This window comes from Passer domesticus, chromosome 10 (genome assembly GCF_036417665.1).
Source record: "Passer domesticus isolate bPasDom1 chromosome 10, bPasDom1.hap1, whole genome shotgun sequence".
NCBI lineage: Eukaryota > Metazoa > Chordata > Aves > Passeriformes > Passeridae > Passer > Passer domesticus.
Genome location: NC_087483.1, coordinates 6,748,873 through 6,774,333, shown reverse-complemented (window position 1 = coordinate 6,774,333; position 25,461 = coordinate 6,748,873). Strand labels below are relative to the sequence as shown.

The following is a 25,461-nucleotide window of genomic DNA, read 5'->3' as shown; positions in this document are numbered from 1 at the left end:
GGACATCCACAAGTGAGAAAGCCTTTCAAAGCGGAAGGAGGAATTGAAAAGAGCACCTGCTCAGGGCTTGCCAGATGTCTTGGAACCGTTGCAGCTTTTCTCTTGTGAGGGGAAAGGGATGGCATTAGATGCAGTGGCTCGAACAATTGGCCCATAGAAGAGAGCAGTAGCCTACTTTTCAAAACAACTGGATGAAGTAAGTAGGGGACAGCCTGACTGGGAGCAATTGCTGCTCTTGTTTCAAATGTCCAAGAAGCCTGGGCATTCAGTCTAGGTCAACAAATAATTGTGTTTCTCTCACATTCAGTACCAGCAACTCATGAGCAAAAGGGTGGGCATTGGCTGTCAACCTCCAGACTGCTGAAACATCAGGCAGGTTTGGTGGAACAATGTGGTATTACCAAACTAATCGTTTCTCTAGTTGATCCAGCAGCATTCCTGGCCACTCACCAGACAGGCAGGGAACCTTTGTAGCATGACTGTATCAAAACCATGAAGTCCACTTTATTCCAGCTGCCCAGATCTTAAAGAAACCCCAATTCCAGGAGCAGAATCTCAGTACACGGATGGGAGTGGCTTTGTAAGAGCAGATCAGTGAAAATCGGGATATACAATTAGCACTATGGAATAGAAGCCCTAGACAAGTCAGCTCAGAAGGCAGAGATAATCACTTGAACCCGTAGCCTCTGACCAGCCTGAGGAAAAAGGATCAATACATGAACAGATTCCAAGTATGCCTTCAGAGGAATACATGCCATGAAGCAGTTTGGAAAGAAAAGGACTATTGACAGCTCAAGGCAAGCAGATTAAGCATTCAGAAGAAATCTTAAAATTGCTGGAGGCAGTACTAGTACCTCAAGAGGTTGTAATGATGCACTGCAAAGGACATCAGAAACGAGAAACAGACCTCAAAAGGGGTAACAGGTTCCAAAAATAACAGCAGAAAAAAAGCCATGCTGAGAGTTAGCATGGCTGACATTCACTAATTCCCAAAGGTAAGGGACAATATGACAGTGATGTATGTCATATAATCAGAAAGATCTAGAATTAGCAAAGAATTTGTGAGCAGAACAAAAACATCATGTTTTTGCAACTCCTCAGGGATAGACAGTTATGCCTGAAAGAGCATTGTGAAAATTAATTACAGACGAACATAATTGTATACACTGGGAAGGGGATGCCTTACATAATTATTTGAGAGGGACAACAGAAAGATGCAACCTGTACACTAGTGTAAAGCTGGTAACCCAAGGGTGTGAAATAATGCCTTAGAACCAATCCACAAACTAGGACTAGAGTTGAGCTTGGCACAGTAGACAAGGGACAATATCCTGGACAGTATTGGCAAGTTGACTTTTCTCAATTGCCAAGAAAAGGGGGCGATAAATACCTTTTACCTTTCACTGATTCCTTCTCAGCGTCACCTGAAGCATTCCCGACCCAAACAAATAAAGCTAAAGAAGTTGTCAACATTTGGTTAAACAACCTAATGCCCTGGTTAAGAGTGCCTTTAGACATCTCCTCTGATCGAAGGCCATGTTTCCTAGCAAATAGTGCTCAGCCACTTTGCAATAATCTCCAAATCAACGGGCACCTACACAGGCTGTATTGGCCCCAGGCCAGCAGCCAGGTGGAAAAGATGAATTACCTGCTAAAACAACAGATAGTCAAAAGTAGACAAGAGGCCAACATACCGTGGCCCCAAGCCCTAACTTTAGCTTTATAACAGATTCAATGAGACAAAGAACAAAAGAAAATCTGAATTCCTTTGAAACACTGCACAGAATACCATATAAGCATAACTATCAAGGGGAAGACACTGTACAAGTTGGGGAGGGGTAACTGCAGAACCATGTTGTCCAACTGAAACAACAGCTGCAGAAAATAAATCAACACATTTTGAGCACGTGAGCAAGAGGATGCTCCACTCCACAAATCCAGCCTTGGGACCAGGTATACGTCAAATCCCCTGAGGGAAAGCCTCTTATCCCAAAATGGAAAGGACTCTAATTAGTACTTTTAATCACTTATACAGCTATTAAAGCTTGAAGCGTTAACCTCTTGGCTACACTATTCCAGAATTAAAAGACTTCTGCAAAAGGCAAGTGGAGTCCCCAACTGGACCTCAGAAAGAACAGGAGAAACCAAGATGTGTTTTACACCATCAATATCTTCCTGATATTTCTGATGGAATCCAAGCCACAGTAGGTAACTGTCACTACCATCATGATCTCCTTGGCCTGCAAGATCCTGGCAGATGGAACACTCAAAAATATTCAGGACCTAAATGGCTAAAAGGCATTAAAAAGTTAAAACAGTATACGCCATTTTAAGGATTAATGACCGAGCAGTTGAAGATTGAGGAAAACCTGACTCCATGCCTGTCTTTCTTGTCCCACCTGAAAGCAGGATCTCTATGGCTTGTAAATTTGAGACTCACAAACCTGTTTAACCTATTTTAGATGAGATTATTACAGTGACCATGTGCATCCCTGACCTTTCTAACAAGCAGCGTGTGAATCCATTTTCATGTGATTCCTATCAGGGATTTTTGCGCTATACAAATTAAAAGGGGAGACTATAACCTAGTACAAGATAATTCCCTTTTTCTGTGGCGCACAGGTGGGGTGGGAGGACCATCATCACACAGAGATACAGGAATTGAGCCCACCAGGAATGCAACCTGTTAAAAATAAAAAATCCAAATTAGCCAATTTTAATACAAATATGAAAAATAAAATTTATTTTGCGACCGTAAAAACAGTCTTGACAGCTACCACCAAAACGGACAGCGCATCACCCCCGGTCGGTGATACGGGTGAACGTGAGGAAAGGACCCGCTGGTGCCTGACCTCCCCGTCCACATCAACTGCTTCAAGGTAGCAGTTCTTATACAGTTTATTTGGCCCGTGGCAGAAATCTTTGTTTCCTTCTGAGTTCCTCATATTCAAGTTGGTTTCTTTCTCTGGACAAAGCCTCCTCCGGGGGTAGAATGGTCCATTTCCCTGGTTCCCGGAATCTGGAATTCAGATTCGGCGTTGGTGCTGATGACTGCTCCTCTCCTTGGATGCAAATGCCCTGATGTCCATCTGCCACGGTTTCGAGGTCTCCTGATTTCGTCATCCTGTTGGATTTCTCAACCTGAAGGAAATGAAGGGATTTCTCCCGCCTCTCTTTCTCTCCTCGGTTTACTCTGTTCACATATATATTTATACGCTGTTTATCTCCACGAATTACTACCTATATTTCTAACAGAATCCAACACATATTGTTTCCAGCAGGCAGCTCTTGTGCCACTAGAATAATAAATCGTCCTGCTCATAGGCTTAGTACATGGAACAGGTCTCATAGAGGATCTGCTTTTGAGAATTGAATTTCATTCTTGGCATATTTCAGGCCATCAGAAATAGTAACCAAACAAGTTGGAGGGGAAGCTGGGAGCACAATCATCCTCTTAGGGTATATCAGGCAGGCAATGTGTCTGAAGAAACCAGTTACCATGCCTTGGGTACTCGACAAGGAGTGAACATGGGTCACACAACAGGCATTGAAAATTAAAATCAAAACAAACAACTCTACATTAGCAAACAACTGCATAGCATGGGAGCCATATGTGAAATAATATAGTCTTTCACTCTGTGGTAGGACAAACAAATGAACAACTGTTGCTTCTAAATCCACAGTACTCTCTGAAAAAGCTGAAAAAGATACAGGCAAATATTTCCAAAATTAAACAGCAATACTACCCACTCATACAGCAAAGCCTAAAAGGCTGGGAGTCATGGATACATTCCCAGACACCAAATCATAGGTCTAAAAAAGGCTTAAGGGGTTGGTTTGGGTCTGAACTGGGAATATGAAATTCTATTGATCAAGAAGTCTTAGCCCATAAATGGTGCACTGTGAGTTCTTATATTGGACAGACACAAACTCCTCTCAGATCAGCCCTGCTAACACTTGCCCAAACCCAAAGCCTGGCAGCTAACCTATTAACCACCCTTGCCAACAATACACAGCAGGATTGTTTCCAGTAGTTGTTGGCTTTATGGGAAAACTACAGGGTAATATTTCTTTATCATTTCAAGGTAGACACGCTCAGCTGTGGCTACCGTTTGCAATCTCAGGAGAACTTGAAAAAAGGAGAGGTGGGGAAATGGCCATGAGAATTAACTAAATCATGCCTAAAAATGAAACCACCAAGCAATTTGAAAAAAGACTTCCACACTTGGTGGCAATTGGTCAGTTTCACAAAGAATGAACAGAACCCTGCAGGCTTTGGTATTAACCATTAAGAGTGAAACAAAATACTGTGTAATTCCAATTTTGGCCCTTGGAGTTATAAGAACTCACGTAACTGTCACACCCATTCAGCATAATGTCTGGACCACTTCCAACAAGAAAACTAGAAACTGGCAAACTCTTAGTATCAAAGCATGTGTGCCAAGGGATGCACTGAATTTTGTGTGCAAAAATGCAGGGCTTGACAGAGAGGATCGGTGTCTGCACACTGAGGGCAGCCTTTGTATTTGTGAAATGAGCCCAGTAAGCCATGCACAGTCACAGGTATGTTATGTGGGAAGGGGATGTGCCTGGGTGAGATCTGCTTGCACAACTATTACAACAGATTCTTTAAATGAACCGACTCATGGTACTAACTTGTCTATTTATAATTTCACAACCAAAAGTGGATGTGACTTCAGCTGCACCACACAAGAACTTCTCTTGACATTATGCAGAATGCGTACGATGTGTATCACGAAGCGCCCAAATTCCAAACTGGAAGGGACATTGATGTTGTAAAGCAAATGCTGTACCAGCCTAATATAGAATGGCCAGTGGCAGAAGTCAAAAATGCATCTCACAGAGCCTTATGGACACTCAGATGTGCTATCAAAGAAATTCCTGAAATCATCACCAAAATAGAGAAAGAAAGAGAAAATCATGAGTCAGGTGTCTTCTTGTGATGGACAAATCTGGAATCACCAACAGCTCCTCAGATTTTTAGCTTCCTCAGAAAACCAGTTCTAATTTTTAAAAAATTAATCCTCCTCTTAACCATCCTGAACCTATGGATGTGGTAGAAAATTAAAACAGCAGCATAACAGCACATATGTACTGTGGACTGTCCAGAGGATCTTGCAAAAGAATTTGCCTCAGGATAAAGAGAAGAGGAGAATGAAAGAAGGCCTTTGTTTGACATAAGCACAAGCAATTCACATAAGCAAACAAGTACTTAGCACAGACACAGGTAAGTAATTAGCACCAGTTAGCATGAGAAAAACCTGGTGGGCCTAACTTGACAGGAGAGGGACTTGAAAAAAGCTTTAGACACATTCTGCCTGAAGAACCAAAGGCACCTAGGGAATGAGCCCTGTGCAGGGAAGGCATGAGGAAGAAGTGCTGCTTTAGGGCATGGAGAGCGCTCTGGCCAGCGTCTGCACATCAGCTTCAAGTACAGGAATCTGACAGAATGTATTTCTAACCCCCTGCCTATGGAATAACCTCAAGAGGTTAATGATGGATGGTATTTTTTATCAAATTTCTGCATCAACCCACTGAAATTTATACGTGGCCAATAAACATTATGGTAGGGTGCAGACCCCTGCCCTCCTGCCAGCACAATAAAAGGGCTTTTAGCAGACAATGCATTTATCTGAGGGTTTCTTTGAATTAGGGAGACCCCTCAGGACTGCTGTATCCTGAGGGAACACCATTGGCCATCCCCTGTGTATATTTGCAAAAGCTTCAAATCATGTGCCTCAGCTTCCAGGGCCTCTCTTGGCCAGCATCCTGACGTGGATGCAGGACTGCTGCGAGGCACTGCTGGCACCCAGCGGGACAGGACCGGCTGTCTCGTGTCCACGTAGCAGCCCTCACACAGCCAGGGCCATCCCGAACCCAGACAAAGGCTGACGTGTCAGCAGAGAGGAGCAAGGAGCACTGGGCTCCTCTCAGGGGATCTCAGCTGGGCTTGCTCCACAACACGCCCCCATTTTAAGGCCTGCTGATGCCCAGCTGCCAGAAATGCCTACCGTGTTCTCTGCAAGATGCACAGGGAGGCCCAATGAGCAGGAAACCTTGGGAGGCAAACCTTGCAAGCCTTTTCTGAGGCCAGGGACACACCAAGATCAGCCCAGATACTCCACGCTGCCTGGCCCACCCAGCCCAGCTCTGTGCTGGCCCTGGGCCACAGCAGCTGCCACCAAGCAGGAGGCAAATGCCTATTGCCAAGAGTTGAAACACAGCAGATGGGGAAGATGTGACAAGTGTGTGTGTAAAGGCCTTTTAATTCACAGCTCTCACAGAGAGCTTTGGGGCTCATGGCTGGACAGAGATGCTCCTGCTCACGCCTCTGTGCAAAGGGGGTAACACATCCTGCTGCAGCTGCTTGGGTTGGTGTCTGCAGGACCAGGCAGATGCCAAACCTGCTCTTCACTGCCTTCTCCCTTGCTCTGCCCCTCTGCCAAGTGCAATGGGCCTCAAGGACTGAAAGGGGTACAGAGAGCCAAAGGGGAACACTTGCACCTATCTCACTGGGCTCTCCGTGGGAAGCACTTTCCTTGAGAAGCAAGCCCCTTTCCTCCAAAGGCGTTTCCCCACATGTGCAGCTTTCCTTGGGAACACCAACACACCCTTAAGCAACGCTGGCAAGGCTGAATGACTTGAGGTCCCTTCAGGACAGGCACTCCAGCTCTAGCTGGCACTGCCCCAAGTGTGTTCCCAGGTTCAGATGTGCAGCCCCAGCCCCTCTACAAACACAAGCTGCCCGCTGCCTCTTCCCCTGCCTCAACTCCTGCCTGTGCTCTCGGCACCAAAACCAGGCTGTTCCTGGCCAGGGAGCAGAGCCCTGTTCCCGCAGGACGCTCTTGCCAGCACCTTCCAGTACTCTCTGCTGTGCACAAAGCACTTCTCATGCCCGCTCCCAAGGGGCTTTGGAACGCAGAGCACAAGCTGGCTGGCTCTGCCACCAGCACACCCCAAACACAGGCGGAGGAAGAAGCAGCAGGGGCTGTTTTGCGGCCATGGCCAAGAGAGACTGGGAGGGTGCCCTCCCTCTGCTCTCACCTGGTTGGCTTTCTGCCTGGGGCTGAGCCTGGGGCTGCCATTCCTCACTTGTGGGGACCAGAACCACAGCCGGGGTCCTGGCACTGCCTGGCAGCCGTCCGGGCACCAGCACGGTCGCGTGTCCGAGTCTCGGGCACCGTGCCGCTGCTTCATTTGCTCTTGGGCACAGCCGAAGCTGCCTGTTAAGCCTGGATGGTCTCTGGTTCTGCCCTCTTCCTGATCCTGCTGTGCACGGATGGAGCACTGCCGTGTTTTCAGGATGCTATTCTTGAAAACTTCCAGCATTCCCACCCCTGTGCTCTCCATGGATGCTTGCCATGGAATCCCTCTCAGCTGGGTTCAGAGCATCCTCAGGATGGCTCTTCCAAAATCCAGGCACTCCAGGGTGCTCAGCAGGATCTCTAACTGCACAGTGTTGTGGAACTGCAGCTTCAGCACAGGGACCGTGCCAGCCTGACCTGCCCTCGTTCCTGTGCACAAAGCAGGGCGTGGCAGAGAACGGCAGCAGGGGCCTGTGTGTCCCAGGGCCCCGGATTTGCGGCGCTTCAGCTCCACAGGGATGCAGGCAAAGTGAAGAAGCCAAACTGTTTATTAATGGCAGGCGAAGCAAAGGGATGAGCTGGGAGGGAGAAAGTGGGGATGGGCAGTGTCTGAGGGCTGGAGGGACAGAGCCATCAACAGGGAGGGAGAGTGAAGGGAAGAAAAGGACATGGATAGCTAGAGGGCTGGTGGGGCAGAGCTGACAAAAGGAAGGAATAGCGGAGAGAAAAATGGGGATGGGCAATGTCTGAAGGCTGGAGGGAAGGAGGCAGGGAGGGAGGGAGCTAGCTACAGGCAGGGAGAGGGCTGAAGCCAGGAGAACTTTGCCCAGCGTCGGCTGTGCCTGGAGCTCCAGCTGTGCTGAGAGGTGATGTCCTCTTCAGTGTCTCCTGGTGCTGTTCTTGGGACACTGGTTCACTGGATCCAGATGATGTCCCTACTTCTCCATCTGGTTGGGGAAATCGGGCTTGGTTTTCCAGGCTAGAGGATGATGGGCTGGCACCTTGCCTCCGGGCTTGGAGGGCTGAAAGGGAGAGGAACAGAGCCATGGCAACAGCCCGGATCTGTGGGAATCCTCAAAGACCTTCTGAACAGGGCCATCCCAACCAGAAGGGAGTAGGAGACATTGCAATCAGCTAGGAGGTACTTGCCATGACTCCCCCATGTGTGCCTGAAACCCCTCTGTGCTCAGCCCACACCACCTCTGGTCCACACAGGGAGCAGAGCCCTCAAAGGCCGGGCAGGGCTTGCAGCTCTCCCCGCCAGTCGCCGCTGCCAGCCCGCTGCCCACACTCACCATTCCAGATGAGCTGGAGCTCTTCCTGCTGCCTCCTCAGGCGCCGCCCGGGCATCCCTGTGAAGGCAGAGCCTGTGACGGCGGCAGCGGCACAGCTCCCTGCCAGCGGCGCTGCCAGCGCTGCGACCACACGCCCTGCTGGCCCGGCAGGGCTCAGCCCGGGCCCTTGCCGCACGCTGCCGCCCAAGGGCACGGCTGCCAGAGGGCGGCAGCAGCGCCCGGGCCAGGCGGGGCTCCATGGCGCCGGGCCCGGATGGCGCTGCTGGGGCAGCGGGCGGGGCTGGGGCGGAGCTGCGGCGGGCCGGGGAGGGAGCCCGGCCTCGTGGCTCACCCATGATCCTGAAGGCCGCCTCTCGCAGGGACTCCTGTAGGCTCTGCAGGCAGCGCAGGACCCGGCGCTGGTGCTCGGCCGCTCGGCTCGTGTCCTCTGCCAGCTGCAGAGAGCGACAGCAGGGAAGGCTTGGCGCGGGCTCAGCCCCTGTGGCGGGCGCTCCCTGCGCCCAGCCCCGGCCTCCCCTGCCCGCACAGCCCTGAGGCGCGGCCAGCAGCTGCTGGCGCCGGGCTCCGCAGGGGGCAGAGGGCCGGCTGCTGCCCGGGGAGCCGCGGGGCCGCCCCGCAGCCCCGCCACGCCGGGGCTCCGTGGGTACCCGGCTCGGCCCACAGCAGCCTGGAGAAGAGCCCGCGCGGCCTCTGGGTGCAGCAGCGGGCAGGGGCACAGCTGCCAGCCCCGCACACTGAGCACCGTGCTCAGGGGCCTTCTCCAGGCTGAGCCTGGGGCTTCCAGGCGCTCCTTACCGGGCCCTGATTGACTTTCAAGGGCGGCTGCTTCTTCAGGAACTGTTCGAGATCCCTTCTCTTCAGGAACTCGGCCACTCGAAGCAGTGTTTCCCGAGAGGCCTGGAGAACAGCAGAGAGCCAGAAATGGCCCCACAGCCCAGGGCACCGGACTCACATCCCTGTGCCAGGGCCTGGAGGAGGCTGCAGCCCACCAGGCACTGGGCAGGAGGCAGCCGAGCCCCCTCCCAGAGATCCACCAGCATCACACAAACCCTCACCTCCGCCACGTCCCAGTTCTCATCATGACAGTAAATTAAAAGTGTGTAGAGGCTCTTGTTCACAATTGTCTTCAGGGGCTTTTTTCCCTCATCCACTACCAGTTCCATCACTTTACGGAAGAGTTGAATGGAGAGCAATTGGATATGGCTGTTCTCCTAGAGGAAAGGAAAAGACCTACATCAACTACTCCAGGCCCACCTGGGCAAAGGCCTGACAATCCACAGGGCATAAAGTTCCTGGGAAGCACCCGATGCCTGTGGCTCAGGATGCAGAAATTTACATGGTCAAAGAGCAGCAGGAGTGCCTCAGCCAGCTGTGGGGCAGTGGTGCTGGATACCAGGATATCTTTGTGCTGGAGAACATTCGTGAAAACACGGAGGCTCATGCTGACCACCTCTCCATCTGCATCATCCAGCAGCTCCAGAAGCCTTGGAGACAGACTGCCCATTCTTCTGGCCTGTGTGGAACACAAGGCTGAGCTGGGAGGCCATGGACGGCTGCAGCGCCAACAGCGCCCTGGCACTGCAACCCCACCCTGCTGCTGCAGGGCCCACAGGCCAAAGGCCTGCCGCAAATCACTGGGGCAGGTGAGGCAGGAGAGCTGGGAGCAGCTGCCTCAGCTGCCTCAGCCCTGCCAGCTCATGGGGATGCTTTCCCCAGTGCAGCTTCAGCCGCTGCCCCTTCTCACCATTGAGGGATCCTTGCTGAGCACCACGAGGCCTTTGAGTGCCAGGCGACGCTGCACCCTGCACTTGCTGTGCAGGAACCTCGACAAGACCTTCAGCACACTGTCACCACATTCCCTCAAGTCCAGGCACTCGAGGACCTGAAAGGCACAGGCAGTGACTGGGCACCCGCCAGCAGCAGCCCGGAACCGCACAGGGCTGGGCCCAGGCAGCAGCACAGGGCACGGGCACCGTCCCAGGCAGCTGCGGCTACCAGAGGACAGAGAGCTGGGAGGCAGCTCCGCGAGGCAGTGCTGGCCAGCAGGCTCACCTCCACAAGGAACGCCAGGAAGGGCAGATTCCAGTATGGGTCCTGCTTACTGAGACGCCGGAGCAAGTGGAGTGCGATGCGAGAACACAAAGGGACCAAGTTACGGCACATCTCTCTGGAAGGGAGAAAAAGGCACCAAGACCCTTAGGTGGGGGGACCAAACCTCTGCCAGGACGGACTCACAGAGGTCTGGTCTTTCCCCAGCATCCCTGGAGAGGATGTGAGCGCTGTGGGAGGTGGCCCCTTCGGGGCACCCTCCTCTCCCAGCCTTTTCCAGTCTCCTTGGCCGTCCCTCGGTGTCAAGGCCCTCTGGCCCATGACCACAGGGACTGTGTGGGGGCACCCGGGCACAGGGCACAAATGCTGGGGGCAGTGTTGAGGAGAAGGGGGTCTCACCTGGCCAGCAGACCCACGGCATAGTGCTGGGTGTGAACACACAGCAGCGTGTCCCAGCCACGCTTGCGCTCCATAGCCATCACCACATTGTCACACTGCAGTCGGTAGAGCAGAGCCTTCATGGTCTGCACTGCAAACCTGTGTGCAGAGCAAAGCCCAGGTCACACTGGGAGCACTGGCACTGGCCACAAGGGCATGGGAAGGACAGGAGGACTGCGACCTGCTGGGGTTGATGGTAAGGCGATGTTCTTCGCGACATGCTTTCCAGAAGTGCCCAGCTTCCACTGGTGGCATCTGCTGTGTGGTGATGACAATATGGAAGAGCAAAGCCACAAACAGGCGGGAGGAATAAAGGATCCAGGCCTTGTGGCACTCAGGCACCTGGACAATCACCCAGATCACCAGAGTTGCCTGCAAAAGAAGCAGCCCAAAACGGCGCTCAGTGCCGAGGTGTCCTTGGGTCAGGGCCCAGGGGCAGATGCAGGGGGAGCAGTGGGCCTGGTGGCCCCTGAGCCTGGCCCTAGCCCAGGTTTCAGCCCAGTGACTGAGGCAGGGAGAGGATGGAGAGCTGCTGGAGAGGCAGCCAGGGGCTGAGAAGAGACCAGTTCCAGCAACTCACAGCCAGGGCAGAAACATCTGTGTCATCCCCATCGGAGGTGGATGCGCTGTGCACAGGCCAATCCTCCATCACACACAGCAGTGTTGGCAGCACTTTCTCCACTGCTGGTCCCACTGATCCTATGGTTTTCCACATCATCTCAGCAGCTCTGTGGGATCAGGGCTGTGTGTCAGGGGTGTCTCTGTCACAGTACCATGCCCTGTGCAGCTGTGGGGGCACAGGTGACAGAGCCCCGGTGCCCTGAGGGGCAGGGAGGGAGCATTGGCAGCAGGCTGGGCAAAGAGAGGGGCCCGAGGGACCTGGAGCTCTCTGCCTGTCTGGCAGAGCCCATTGGACAGGCTGTGATGGGCCACGGGCCCTAAAGGCTGGTGAGCCCTGAGCTCTCAAGGCATGTGGGCCCCGTACCTGTCACACGTTGGGGCACAGTGCAGGAGGGTCAGCACCACATCTGCGGGGTGTTCTTCAGCCAGCCTCACAATGTCAATTTGCAGCCTGACATCCACAGTGTCATGGGACAGCAGCCTCTGGTGGATGTTCCTTACAATGGCTGGCACCTGGAGGAGGCATGGGGGAGACTTGGAGCGCTCTCCAAGGGAGCAACTTCCCCAGCTTCCCTTCCCACCCCACTGTGCTGGCCTCAAAGGCTGAGGAGGCCAATTGGCCAAGGCTTGATGGGGCACAAAGTCCTGGGAGGCCTCCAGGCCTGATCCCAGCCTGCTTATGTGCTCCTGAGAAGAAGCACAAGGGTCCTTGAAATAGTCTGGTATTAATTTTTGAATCAGAGTCGGAGTGGGCTTGGTGTCAGTATTTGTGTTGGCCTCAGTCTCTCTGGTGTTGGCATTTGTGATGGCCATGTCGTCAGTCACTGCCTTGTCTCCGTTTCCTGTGTCCTCATTCCTTACAGCATCAGAGTCTTGTGAGTGCTCAGCTGAATCCAGGCTGACATCAGGCTCTTCCTGGAGCTCGGTCAGCCCCGAGTCAGGCTCGGCGGGGCCCTCAGCTGCACTGGTGGTGGTCTCTCTGCGCTGAACACGCAGAAACTTCCGGAACATCTGCCGGAGAACAACGGACAGGGAGACTCCATGGCATGCTCCAAGCGTAGTGCTCGGCTGAGCAGGGACAGCAGGCCCAGCCCCTGGCTGGGATGGCTGCAGGTACCTTCAGGGTTCTGCGGAAGCGGCCACGGCCGGGTTTCTGCACTTGTGTCCCGTCCAGGGATGCATCTGGCAAAGAGCGAGCGCAGCCAGAGCTGAGGGGCTGCAGGAGAGGCCGGAGAACACAGCCCAGCCCTGCGCTCCCAGGCAGGGACAGCCCCGGGATGCCCCAGGGGGATGGAGCACAGCCACTGCGGGGTGTCTGCCCCGCCCCGCTTCCCTCCTGTCCATGGGCATGTCCCCAGGGAATGGGATGGGATGGGATGGGATGGGATGGGATGGGATGGGATGGGATGGGATGGGATGGGATGGGATGGGACCAAGCTGGCTGCAGCCATCAGCCCTGTGGCCCAGCTCTGGCACTCACCATCCTGCCGTGTCTGGAACTGCTCCGGTTCTTCAGGCTGTTGTGCTGGGCCAGCTTCAGGGCCTTTCTTTTTTTTTGGTCTGAAGACCTTGAAGAGGTTAAGTAATCTGCCTGCCATTCCGGAATCTGGCCTCAAGGGCACCTTCTGGAGATGGCTTGGGAAAACTCCAAGTCCACAAGTCCTCAAGGGCACCTGCAAAAGAGAAACCTCGGGAAGGCCACGGGCCACCAAGTCCCGCAGTCTTGCCGCAAGGTCACCTGTAGGAACAACGCCTCAGAAAAGCTCCGGGTCGGACACGAACGAGAGCGCTGTGCGGGGGCTCCTCACAGCACCGCTCTGTCCCGTCCTGTCCCGGCGCCTGCTCCGAGTGCTGTGCCTTGCTCCTGTCACTGCCAGCTCCTATGTCACCACGTGTCACAAAGGACACGCTCTTCCATTCCATGCCAGGGTGACCGTGCTGCAGCGTGTCACAAAGGGCCCTTGCACACACTGCCACCTGCCCCCAGCCCACCCAAAGTGGCCCCGGTTGGAAGGAATCCCTGGTCCCAAGTGTCTAAGGCAGCCCGACTGGATCTTTAAGAAGGGCTCAGCCCATCAGCAAATGTTGCCCTGCTCCTGGAGTTACTGATAATTGACTTTAAAGTCTGCTTTTTTACAATTCCTTTGTGTCCTGATGCACCTAAATGGTCCTTTTTCTTTACCTTCTGTCACTCTTGAGCCCCCCATGAAACGATATCGCTGGGTTGTGCTGCCCCAGCCCATGAAGAACAATCCTGTTATCGGTCACTTTGTCATTCATTCAGGGATACAACCAGAACGGCACAAATAACCATCTCTTTTGATGTATCACTACATGGAGAAAATTTTAAATCCTTCCGGCAGTTCTCCATTACTGGGTGACTGTCTTGCTGCTTTAAAGGTAATGCTTGACAGCACAGGCTTCTGCATAGCCACAGAAAAAATCCAAACTGAACCTCCCTGGAAATACCTGGGTTTCCAGTTATTGGAGACAACGGTCACCCCACAGCCAGTGACCGTAAAAAGCCATATACACACATTGAATCCTTTGGAAAGTTGTTAGGCACTCTTAATTGGATCCAAGCTTTAGAGGGTATCACCATGAAGAAATTATCCCCCTTATTTCAGCTGTAAAATGAGACCCAGATCTCCCTTCCCCATGGCACTTGACAAAAACTTTCCAAATGGCTTTACAGATTGTAAGTGATAACATCAGTAACTTCTTTGCCACACGTCAAAATTCAGATTTTCCTTTGTGACTGCTTGTGATTCTGCAATCTTTCCAACCCTCTTATTGGTCAGTGTGATGTGCAGGAACATCCTCTCTGCTTAATAGAGTGGGTTTTTCTGCCACACACCTTTTCAAAAACTCTAACCATTCAACTTGAGATGCTTATTCAGATGCTGTCGATGGGACGACTCCAGTGCCAGAGCCTGGCAGGATATGATCCAGCAGTAAAACATCTTCTTATTCCTGCAGCAGAATTAGAGCATCTGTTCAGGGATTCACTGTCATTTCAAATTGTTCTTGAGGACTATAATGCACAATTTTTTCACACAATGCCTCGTCATGCCCTGCTACAATCCTTCAAGGGACTCCCCTTTCAACAAGGATGACTTGAAAAGAAAACTCCAATCCCTGGTGCAAAAACTGTTTTCACTGATGGATCGGGAAAGGCACACGAAGCTGTGACCCTGTGGAGAAATGATAAGGGACAGTGGGAACATTTGATAACCTCTCCACCTGGGCCTACCCAGCTAGTGAAACTGGCAGCTGCGGTAAAAGCATTTTGCCTTTTTTCACAGGAACCTATTAACATTGTTCATGATTCTCTTTATGATACAGGAATCATTGAGAGAATTGAGCGCTCATTCCTGAAGGAAGTCTCTAACAAAGTTCTTCTTCTGTTATTAACCACTCTGTACAAATGTTCACTTCACAGTCTCACGAATACCACATTCTGCACTTTGGGTCACACACCACTCTGCCTGGACCCGTAGTGGAAGGCACTGTGAAGGCAGATGCCCTCGCCATGACAGTCACTATTCCAGAAAAGTTAGGGCAGGCCAAACTTTCTCATGATTTCTGCCATCAAAATGCCTGAGCACTGGGAAAACAATTCAATCTGACTTTGCCACAAGCACGGGATGTCGTGAATACTTGCTCACAGTGTCAGCAGACTCGTTCTTTGCCACAAATGTTAGGTACAAAGCCACAAGTGTTGAAACCTAATGACATCTGGCAAACAGATTTAACACACATTTTGAGCTTTTGGGCTTTTAAATATGTCCATGTTTCTGTTGATACCATTTCTGGATTCATACTAGCAACAGCACACAAGGCTGAGAAATCCATGGGAATTTGATGGCAATTTGGGAGGGGAGCTGAGGGATTCTAAATTCCAAATGCCCCGAATGCTGTCATTTCGTTGGGAATTTGGGAGGGGTGAGGGGCCCTGCGGGGAAGAGGGAGAATTGGAAACCCAATCTGGTAATTGCCCTCTTGTTTTCTCCCCCGCAGGGCGGCGAGGCCTGGATCCATTCCCTCACCTAGCCTTTAATTACTCGCAGCAGTCAGCAATTGTTTTGCAACATTCCCTGTAAAATTCAGATTTAATTAGCATTTGATTTTTATAAAAGGCTTTTCAGATAATTTAGATGTTTTAAAAAACCCTTGTAGAAATTTTTTAAACTACCAATTTGTGAATTTTAGCAATTGCAAGAAATAAAAAGAGAGAACTAAAGGAACAATTTGGAACATGTTTTGTTGTTTTTTAACAATTTTTATATGTTTTTATTAATTAAAATGTTTTAATTTTTAACTGTAAGAAGTGCTGCTGGAGTTTCCCTGTCCAGTTTCCTAGTCAAACCTTAACCAATGTTCCTTTTAATAATATATTACTATAAATTGGCAAAAGCACAAATTAAGTTTAAAAAAGATAAATTATAGAATTATCCTTTAAACTCTGGATATTGCATATTTGGAAAGGGGCCTGCAAAAGGCCATAATCACAGTGATGATATTAAAGGGTGAACTTAAGGTTTTTAATTTAAATTAAATATAAGTTTTGTAACAACTAATTTTTAATGATAATATTTGATTTGTTAATTTGAAGAGTTGTTGATTTGATTTGAGAATGCAAAATACCTTTTTGAAATTTTTAAACAGTGTGTTTTTACAAAAGTAAAGATTATTAATTCAATTAAATGTATAAAAAGATTAATTCTTATTCAGGTTTTCAATTTTGAAGAACTATGTGTTTTTTAACCCCAAAACCAAAAATACCAAATGCTTTATTAGCTTTGATTTTAATTATTGATTAATTTGCCCTTTTTATTTCAAATGTATGTCTTTGTATTGTTTTTTAAAATCACTCTTTGTTATATTTGAAGTAATTTTGAAAATTAACCCCGTTGTTGAGTTGTATATTACAGAAAGAATATTGTAACTACACCAAAGTCGACTATGCTACATTCGATCATGACCATTTACTGAACTGAATTTCCTTGAAGAGAAAAAAAACCCTTCAAACTTGAGTTTTCCAAGAGAAGAACAAGATAACTGAAGTTTTTAATAATTGTCCAGAAAATCAGCCAAGGAAGATCAGCCAAATTGATGTGAAGAACATCTCCTTGCTTTGCTTTGTATTATGAAATCATTTGTAGTTGTATTAATAAAAGAAAAGTTAAATTGTCAAAAGAATAGTAACCAGGAGCCAGTTGGTTTTTAATCAGTTTAAGACTATACCTCCGAGTTTTAAATCACAAGTTTGAGTTAAAATTAAAAGAAAATTTATATTTGATTAACATGAAATAAATTTGTTTGTTTTATACCTTTAACTCCTGGAGACTATGAAACATCCTTCTATGGAACCCCATTTATATGAAATATCCTATGATGTAATGTTAAGCTCTTTTATGAAATGTTAAATCCTTTTTGAGCTTGTTACTTTTAAGTTCTCGCTTGACAATTTAAGAATAATTTTTATCTATCTTTTAAGGCCAATGTTTATAAATTAATTATTCAAAGTCAAGATACTATTTCGCAGTTAATTGAGGAAATTAATAAAATTATAGAAAGAAAATATAATCAGTAAAAAACAAGACAAGTATAAGCTAAATTAGACATATTAAAAATTGAGGGTTTTTTAAAATTTTTAAATTTTTAAATTTGTTTTATTTTGTATCTGTAAAATTTTATGATTTATTACACTAATACCCTTTGTTATTTTAGTTAAACTTCAATGCCCTTCTTTTTGTAATAGAAAATCTGGATATGTTGTATTTTTTTTTTCTTGATTTGTAAGTTGATTGTTTCTTTATACTGTTCCCATTTCGTTCCCGCCTTTTCCCAGAATTTTTGTCACTTTTCTTGTTGTTGCTTGCTAGTTTCTATTTCTCCAAACTCTATCAGTACACTGAAACTGTTCTCCTCCCCTGGGATTTTTTATTGGTTCATACATTGTGGTTCCCGCCTTGTTTTTTACTCCCAATTCTCCTGATTTGTTAAAGATTGCACCCTCCCCTGAGACCTGCCCCCAAATATAAGCTCCTTTTTCCCCCGGATCGGGGTCCCGGGAGGCAGAAGAAGGGGAAGTTTACCATCCAATAAAGTTACCCCGGGACCATGGAGCATCCCTGTCCGTTGTTCTCCGGCAGATGTTCCAGAAGTTTCTGCGCATTCAGCGCAGAGAGACCGGGAGCAGTGCAGCTGAGGGCCCCGCCGAGCCTGACTCGGGGCTGACCGAGCTCCAGGCAGAGCCTGATGTCAGCCTGGATTCAGCTGAGCTCTCACAAGACTTGGACACAACAATTTATGAGGACGGAGAAAACGGAGACGAGGCACTGGCACAGGTTGTGGCCATCACAAATGCCAAATCCAGAGAGACAGAAGCCACCACAAATACTTGCACCATGCCCACTCCCACAGTTATTCATGCTGCCCCTATGGAATTTTTCGAGGAGAGTGCTGTTCCTTCTCAGCAGCAGGTAAGCAGCCCGGGGTCAGGCCTGGAGGCCTCCCAGGAGCGTGTGTCCCCTCAAGCCATTGTCACTGGGGCCCCTCAGCCTTTGAGGCCAGCACAGTGTGTCAGGAAGGGAAGCATTTCTTGGGGGAAGCTGGGGAAATTGCAGCCGCTGGACAGCACTCCAAGTCTCCCCCATACCTCCTCCAGGTGCCAGCCATTGTAAGGAACATCCACCAGAGGCTGCTGTCCCATGACACTGTGGATGCCAGGCTGCAAACTGACACTGTGAGGCTGGCTGAAGAACACCCTCCTGACGTGGTGCTGACCCTCCTGGGCTGTGCCCCAACGTGTGACAGGTACGGGGCCCACATGCCTTGAGAGCTCAGGGCTCACCAGCCTTTAGGGCCCGTGGCCCATCACAGCCTGTCCAATGGGCTCTGCCAGACAGGCAGAGAGCTCCAGGACCCTCGGGCCCCTCTCTTTGCCCAGCCTGCTGCCAATGCTCCCTCCCTGCCCCTCAGGGCACCGGGGCTCTGTCACCTGTGCCCCCACAGCTGCACAGGGCATGGTACTGTGACAGAGACACCCCTGACACAGAGCCTTCATCCCACAGAGCTGCTGCAATCATGTGGAAAACCATAGGATCAGTGGGACCAGCAGTGAAGAAAGTGCTGCCAACACTGCTGTGTGTGATGGAGGACTGGCCTGTGCACAGCACATCCACCTCTGATGGGGATGACACAGATGTCTTTGCCCTGGCTGTGAGTTGCTGGAACTGGTCTCTTCTCAGCCCCCGGCTGCCTCTCCAGCAGCTCTCCGTCCTCTCCCTGCCTCAGTCACTGGGCTGAAACCTGGGCTAGGGCCAGGCTCAGGGGCCACCAGGCCCACTGCTCCCCCTGCATCTGCCCTTGGGCCCTGACCCAAGGAGACCTCGGCACTGAGCGCCGTTTTGGGCTGCTTCTTTTGCAGGCAACTCTGGTGATCTGGGTGATTGTCCAGGTGCCCGAGTGCCACGAGGGCATACTCCCTCATTCTTCCCGCCTGTTTGTGGCTCTGCTCTTCCATATTGTCATCACAACAAAGAGGATGCCACCAGCAGAAGCTGGGCACTTCTGGAAAGAATGTCGCGAAGAACATCGCCTTACCATCAACCCCAGCAGGTCCCAGTCCTCCTGTCCTTCCCATGCCCTTGTGGCCAGTGCCAGTGCTCCCAGTGTGACCTGGGCTTTGCTCTGCACACAGGTTTGCAGTGCAGACCATGAAGGCTCTGCTCTACCGACTGCAGTGTGACAATGAGGTGATGGCTATGGAGCGCAAATGTGGCTGGGACATGCTGCTGACTGCTCACACCCAGCACTATGCCGTGGGTCTGCTGGCCAGGTGAGACCCCCTTCTCATCCAGTCTGCCCTCAGCATTTGTGCCCTGTGCCCGGCTGCCCCACACAGTCCCTGTGGTCAGGGGCCAGAGGGTCTTGTCACCGAGGGACGGCCAAAGAGACTGGAAAAGGCTGGGAGAGGAGGGTGCCCAGAAGGGGCCACCTCCCACAATGCTCACATCCCCTCCAGGGATGCTGGGGAAAGACCAGACCTCTGTGAGTCCGTCCTGGCAGAGGTTTGGTCCCCCCACCTAAGGGTCTTGGCGCCCTTTTCTCCCTTCCAGGGATATGTGCCATGTCTTGACCTCCATGTTTTCCCATGTCGCATACTGCCTTCTCCTTGTGCTCAGCTGTGAAAAGCCAAGGTGGGATCTGCCCTTCCTGGCATTCCTTGTGGAGGTGAGCCTGGTGGCCAGCACTGCCTCGCGGAGCTGCCTCCCCAGCTCTCTGTCCTCTGGTAGCCGCAGCTGCCTGGGACGGTGCCCGTGCCCTGTGCTGCTGCCTGGGCCCAGCCCTGTGAGGTTCCGGGCTCCTGCTGGCCGGGTCCCCCATCACTGCCCTGTGCCTTTCAGGTCCTTGAGTGCCTGGACTGGAATAAATGTGCTCACACTGTCCTGAAGATCATGTCAAGTTGCCTGCACAGCAAATGCAGGGAGCAGCGTCGCCTGGCGCTCAGAGGCCTCGTGGTGCTCAGCAAGGATCCCTCGATGGTGAGAAGGGGGCAGCGGCTGAAGCTGCGCTGGGGAAAGCAGCCCCATGGGCTGGCAGGGCTGAGGCAGCTGAGGCAGCTGCTCCCAGCTCTCCTGCCTCACCTGCCCCAGTGCTTTGGGGCCGGCCTTTGGCTTGTGGGCCCTGCAGCAGCAGGGTGGGGTCGCAGTGCCCAGGCGCTGTTGGCGCTGCAGCCGTCCATGGCCTCCCAGCTCAGCCTTGTGTTCCACACAGGCCAGACCTATATGCAACGTGTCTCGAAGCCTTCTGGAGCTGCTGGGTGATGGAGATGGACAGGTGGTCAGCACGTCCCTCTCTCTGTTGAAGAAGATGCTCCATAAAAAACATCTCATGATATCCAGCACTTCGGCCCCAAAGCTAGCTGAGGCACTCCTGCCACACTTTGACCGTGTAAGGCTCTGTGCCCCCAGCCATGGGCACTGGCCGCTGACCAGAAATTTGTGCTCTCTGGATATTCAGGCCGTTGCTCAGGAGTACTGGATATGTGATGCTTAGGCCTTTTTCTCCTTCTTTCCTCCAGGACAACAGCCATCTGCAGCTGCTCTCCATTTCCCTCTTCTGCAAGGTGATGGAATTGGTAGTGGAAGAGGGTAAAAAGCCCCTGAAGACAATTGTGAGCTGGAGCCTGCTCCCACTCTTCTTGCACTGTCATGATGAGAACTGGGACGTGGCAGAGGTAAGGTTTTGTGTGATGCTGGTGGATCTCTGGGAGGGGGCTCGGCTGCCTCCTGCCCGGTGCCTGGTGGGCTGCAGCCTCCTCCAGGCCCTGGCACAGGGATGTGAGTCCGGTGCCCTGGGCTGTGGGGCCATCTCTGGCTCTCTGCTGCTCTCCAGGCCTCTATAAATACACTCTATTGTGTGGCTGGCTTCTTGGAGAAGACAGATCTCCAGAGTGATATAAATTGGGCAGGAGATCTTTCTCCTTTTAATGCCTTTATTAAAGGTTCAGCTCTGGGTGGAGGCCCTAGGGGTCGCGCACACTGCCACTGCTCCCAGTAGCGACGCAGAAGAGGAGGTGACGCAGTTTTGCTGCACAGCAGAACTGGGGCTTCCGTCCTCACGAGCGTGCCTAGGAAGTCAACTGTCTGGCTCGAAGTCTAGGGTCCTCACTTCAACTCTGTTCTGTTGAAATTACAGTGAATTCTAAAACCTCACTAATTGAATAGGAGTACCTTTTGCCAGCAGAACCATTCACTTAGTTTCTTAAATTTTGGTTTAGTTTGTTGGTTTCAGGGTCTTTAGTTAGATTCCCTTGACTTCCTCTTGATTTGCATATTTCCCAGGCAGGTTTCCTCGGCGCCATTTTAGAGAGCAGTGGAGGCAGCACTTGACGGAGGTAACAAGGGTGGGTGTGAACTGCAGGGACTAACAGGTTCAACCTTGTAACAACAACTCTGCTTATTACAACTTCAAATCAACAGTAACATTAGAGGTTTTACATCTTAACAACAACATAATTAACACACTTAACTTACTGAAACTTCACATTTAACAGTAACACTTTCAATGGCCTTAACTTATAGGATTGTCCATTACAACTCCCCCCTCTATTCCTTTGATCGGGCTGATGCCCGCATCAATTTGCTGTTTCTTGCTCTTGGAAATAAAATTTCCTGAGTTTTTGATATTTATTATATATCTCTTTTGCCGTCTCGTGGTTTGGCTTCTGGCTTTCCATCAACATTATTTTTGCCTGTTTTTGAGTATTTACTCCAAGACGTCGAATACTTGCCTGGACTGTGGAAGTTAGTATTTTGACTAGACAAGGGAACAGACAAGGTAAAAACACCAAACCGGTTATTGAACAGATGGTTATAAACGCAGCCTTTTTCCACCGTGTTCCTTTAAAGGACCAGAACTCATCCCACCAGTTACTATTTATTAGAGGTGTCCATTCCTGATTTCCAACATAGGCCAGTTTGCGGATTTCCTTAGATATATTTTTTATTACTGTACTTTTATCATCAATCTCCAAGCAGCACTCAGATGAGTTGAATTTTCCACATATTCCTCCTTCATCTGCCAATAAGTAGTCTACTGCCAACCTAATTTGATAAATTACTGTTCTCGTTTGGGACAATTGGTCACTTATATGTTCGAATGCTAGCGCTGTTCGATTTGAAACTTTTTCCAGTACTGCTTGGAGCCTGATTATCCTATTTAACATATAGATAGGGGTACGGTAGCCCCAGGATCCATCCTGAGCCCATGTGGCTGGCCCATATGTTTGAATAATTTCTTCTGGAGTCCATACTTTACTTCTCCATACTTGTGTACCTCCCATGTCAATTACATCTCTTTTCTTTCTATTATCCTTCCGTAAGTCATCATATACCGGGACTCCTAAGTGTGCTCCTGATTTCTTAGGCAATAGGAAAAAGGCTGGTTTAATGACCCCTATGGTGCAACTCCCCATCCAATCTCCAGGTAACCTGGTGTAAGCGGTGTTCCCACAGATCCAGAACAAATATTCTGGGGCTTGCCAGAACTCATCCCCAGTTTCACCTGGGAATTCCCAGAAGTTTGATAGTTCCCTAATCCCCCAGAAGGGATTTATTCTTTTTCCTGTACATTTATGGAGCTTATATCCTTCATGCTATATACATCCTGTCTCAGTTTTTCCAACAGCCCAATATGTATTGGGTTCCTTTGGGACCCATTTGGAATCTTGTTCCCTTATCATTATATACCTTTTACATGCCATTTTTCCTACAGGGGTGTTGTATCTTTTTCCTATTCTCAGTATACATTCTTCACCTACTACTTGTGATTTTAAATTCCATTTTTCTTTTCCACGGGATGTCAAAGATTCATAATCTAATTTTGTTTGTTTCCATCTTAGAATTTCTAGTGGGCTTAGGCTAATTCCCTCCCATGGCCAAATTTCTGTCATTTGAGTACTTCCGCAAACCCAGCATTCAGTTAAGTTTAACTCTTTGCTTATCTTCTCCACCAGATCTATAAATAAATTTCTCTCTAAGGGAGCATCCGGGATCTCTCTCTCCCTTATCAGCTGTTTTTCCTTTACCAAGTCTTTCAATCCTTCATGTTCAAAACAAAACCAGGATTCTCCTACTGGGCACTCCCCAAGCAGGCGTTGCCTATAAGTGGCTGTATTCCTGGTAGTCCAATATACTTTCCCATCTTCTCGACAGGTAATTAACTGAGAGTGATTAAAACAGCTCGGGTTTATGTTGGTATGGACTCTAAAGAAGGACCTCAGGTCTTCCCCATCATAGATAGGATGATAACATTTGGTGCAAGGGTCATCGTCTCTGCTAAGAGCAGCACTCATCACTAGCACCAGTACCAGTTTCCCCAAGAGTCCGGTAGGGGCCATTTCTCCCCTGTTTGCTCCCTCTGGTCTTGCCTCTTGGATCTAAGGTCTTCTTAGAGGTCTGATAAGAGTCCTTTTACACTAGCTGTTTCACTCTCTAATTACTAATTTTCACTGCCCCTTTTTAGGAAAGCTCAGTAGGAGAATTTAATTTTCATTAATTTTCCAGAGGGAATAATTTTAACTTCTTAACTCTTAGAACACTAACAACATTACAACAAATTTCTGAACTTTTATAGACATAACTCTCTGATTTCACTTTCAGTCTTTGTCAGTCCTCGGGTTTCTCTTAAGAGTTATCTTTAGATCTGTTGGGTTCAGGATTACAGTCCATTCCCGCGAACTGGTAGATGAGGTTCCTTCTACTGGTCCGGTAGACGGATCAAGGGAGTTGGATCTTTCGTTGGGAGGTGTTACCGGCCCCTTAACTCTAGTAATATGTGTCCAACCCTTTTCTTGAGTCAATACCGCCGTGTGAGTGGTCAGCAACACCTGAAAGGGACCTTCAAACTTAGGCATTAGAGGCGTATTGTTCCATGATTTAATTAGTACCCAATCCCCAGGATGAATATCATGAACATTTGTATCATGAGGAGAGGTTTGAGGTATATATCCCTTTTTTCTGAGGGCCTCTAACGTTTTCCCAATTGCTCCTAAATACTTCCGTGTAGCTTCTTCTCCATCTAGATAATTTCCAGTGCTGTAGGGGGACAATAAGAAGGGAAGCCCAAACATCATCTCAGAGGGGGAAACCCCTATGTCTGCTCGAGGTCTTGTTCTAATACGTAATAAGGCTAAGGGCAAGCACTTTAGCCAATTTAATTTGGTCTCAGATATTAACTTTGTCAACACATTTTTAAGTGTTTTATTCATCCTTTCAACTCTGCCCGAGCTCTGGGGATGCCATGGAGTGTGTAGTCTCCATTTCATCCCCAAGGCTTCAATTATTCGTTGTAAGGCCTGAGCAGCAAAGTGAGGCCCTCTATCAGAATCAATCGTGTTTACTAAACCATACCGGGGAATGATTTCTTCCAGGATTATCTTTGCGACCACCTCTGCAGTTTCCTTTTTGGTGGGGAAAGCTTCCACCCAATGGGTGAGGTGATCTACTATTACCAATAGATGCTTATATCCCTGTGCTAGGGGCATTTCAGTGAAATCTATCTGTATATTTTGGAATGGTCTTAGAGCCAATTCTCTTCCACCAGGTTCTATTCTTCTCATTACTTTTTGATTAACTTTTTGACAGATTACACCCCCTTTGGTTATTGTCCTAGCTAATTCATACACTCCAATGCATATGCTTTCTCTCAAGAAGTGGTCGCATAGTCCCTGGGTTCCCCAATGTGTTAATTTGTGGATTTCTGTTAATATCTTCCGTGCTAATGCCTGGTTTAGAAACCTCCTCCCATCTTGAGTTAACCATTCACCACGTTCCCCTTGGTGTAATTTCAATTCCTCTATCGCTTTTCGTTCCTTCTCACTAAAGATTGGCCTTACTTCGTCTTCTTGTTGTCTGGCTTTCCTTTCTAGCTTGAAGATCTTAATTGGTTCTCCTATTTCTAAGGCTGCCTCCTTAGCCTTTTGGTCAGCAAGTTTGTTTCCTTTTATCTCAAAATTATCTCCTTTCTGGTGTCCTTTTATGTGCACTATTGCTATTTCTGTTGGCTTTTGTAAAGATTTTAATACTAACTTTATTAGTTCTGTATGTACTAGATTTTTCCCTTTAGAATTTAAATATCCACGCTCTTCCCAGATTTTGCCAAAGGTGTGTACGATGCCAAATGCATATTGCGAGTCAGTATATATAGTGCCGCTATCTTTTTCTAACAGATCTAGTCCCCTTTTTAATGCAAATACTTCGCAGCACTGTGCTGACCAATTCGAAGACAGCTTCCCCTTTTCTACAACTTCCATATTTTTACCATCTATTATCGCATACCCAGAAGCTCTTTTCCCAGAGACTACTCTAGAGGATCCATCTGTGAACAAGACTCTCCCATAAGGTAAGGGTACATCCCCAAGATCTTCTCTCACCTTTGTT

The 25,461-nt window shown here is 49.3% G+C and overlaps 1 protein-coding gene and 2 long non-coding RNA genes across 3 annotated transcripts in view; 2 read left to right on the top strand and 1 right to left on the bottom strand.

The window, feature by feature from the left end:
* Positions 1-7,636: 7,636 nt before the first annotated feature.
* Positions 7,637-8,500, bottom strand: LOC135309408 (uncharacterized). The gene is made up of 2 exons (XR_010369679.1): positions 8,402-8,500; positions 7,637-8,128 (listed from the first exon to the last, which is right to left on the bottom strand). It is a non-coding gene; the product is annotated as an uncharacterized LOC135309408 (long non-coding RNA).
* Positions 8,501-17,652: 9,152 nt separating this feature from the next.
* The window catches only part of LOC135308510 (uncharacterized), a 71,527-nt gene continuing 63,718 nt past the window's right edge, over positions 17,653-25,461 (top strand). Inside the window, exons 1-5 of the mRNA XM_064433514.1 lie at positions 17,653-17,997; positions 18,183-18,331; positions 18,589-18,736; positions 18,945-19,135; positions 19,218-19,355. Of these exons, the coding sequence (XP_064289584.1) occupies positions 17,668-17,997; positions 18,183-18,331; positions 18,589-18,736; positions 18,945-19,135; positions 19,218-19,355 (956 nt within the window). The 5' untranslated portion in view covers positions 17,653-17,667. The remainder of the gene's footprint in view (positions 17,998-18,182; positions 18,332-18,588; positions 18,737-18,944; positions 19,136-19,217; positions 19,356-25,461) is intronic.
* On the top strand, positions 20,609-23,333 carry LOC135308506 (uncharacterized). Its single transcript, XR_010368920.1, has 2 exons — positions 20,609-20,756; positions 21,364-23,333. It is a non-coding gene; the product is annotated as an uncharacterized LOC135308506 (long non-coding RNA).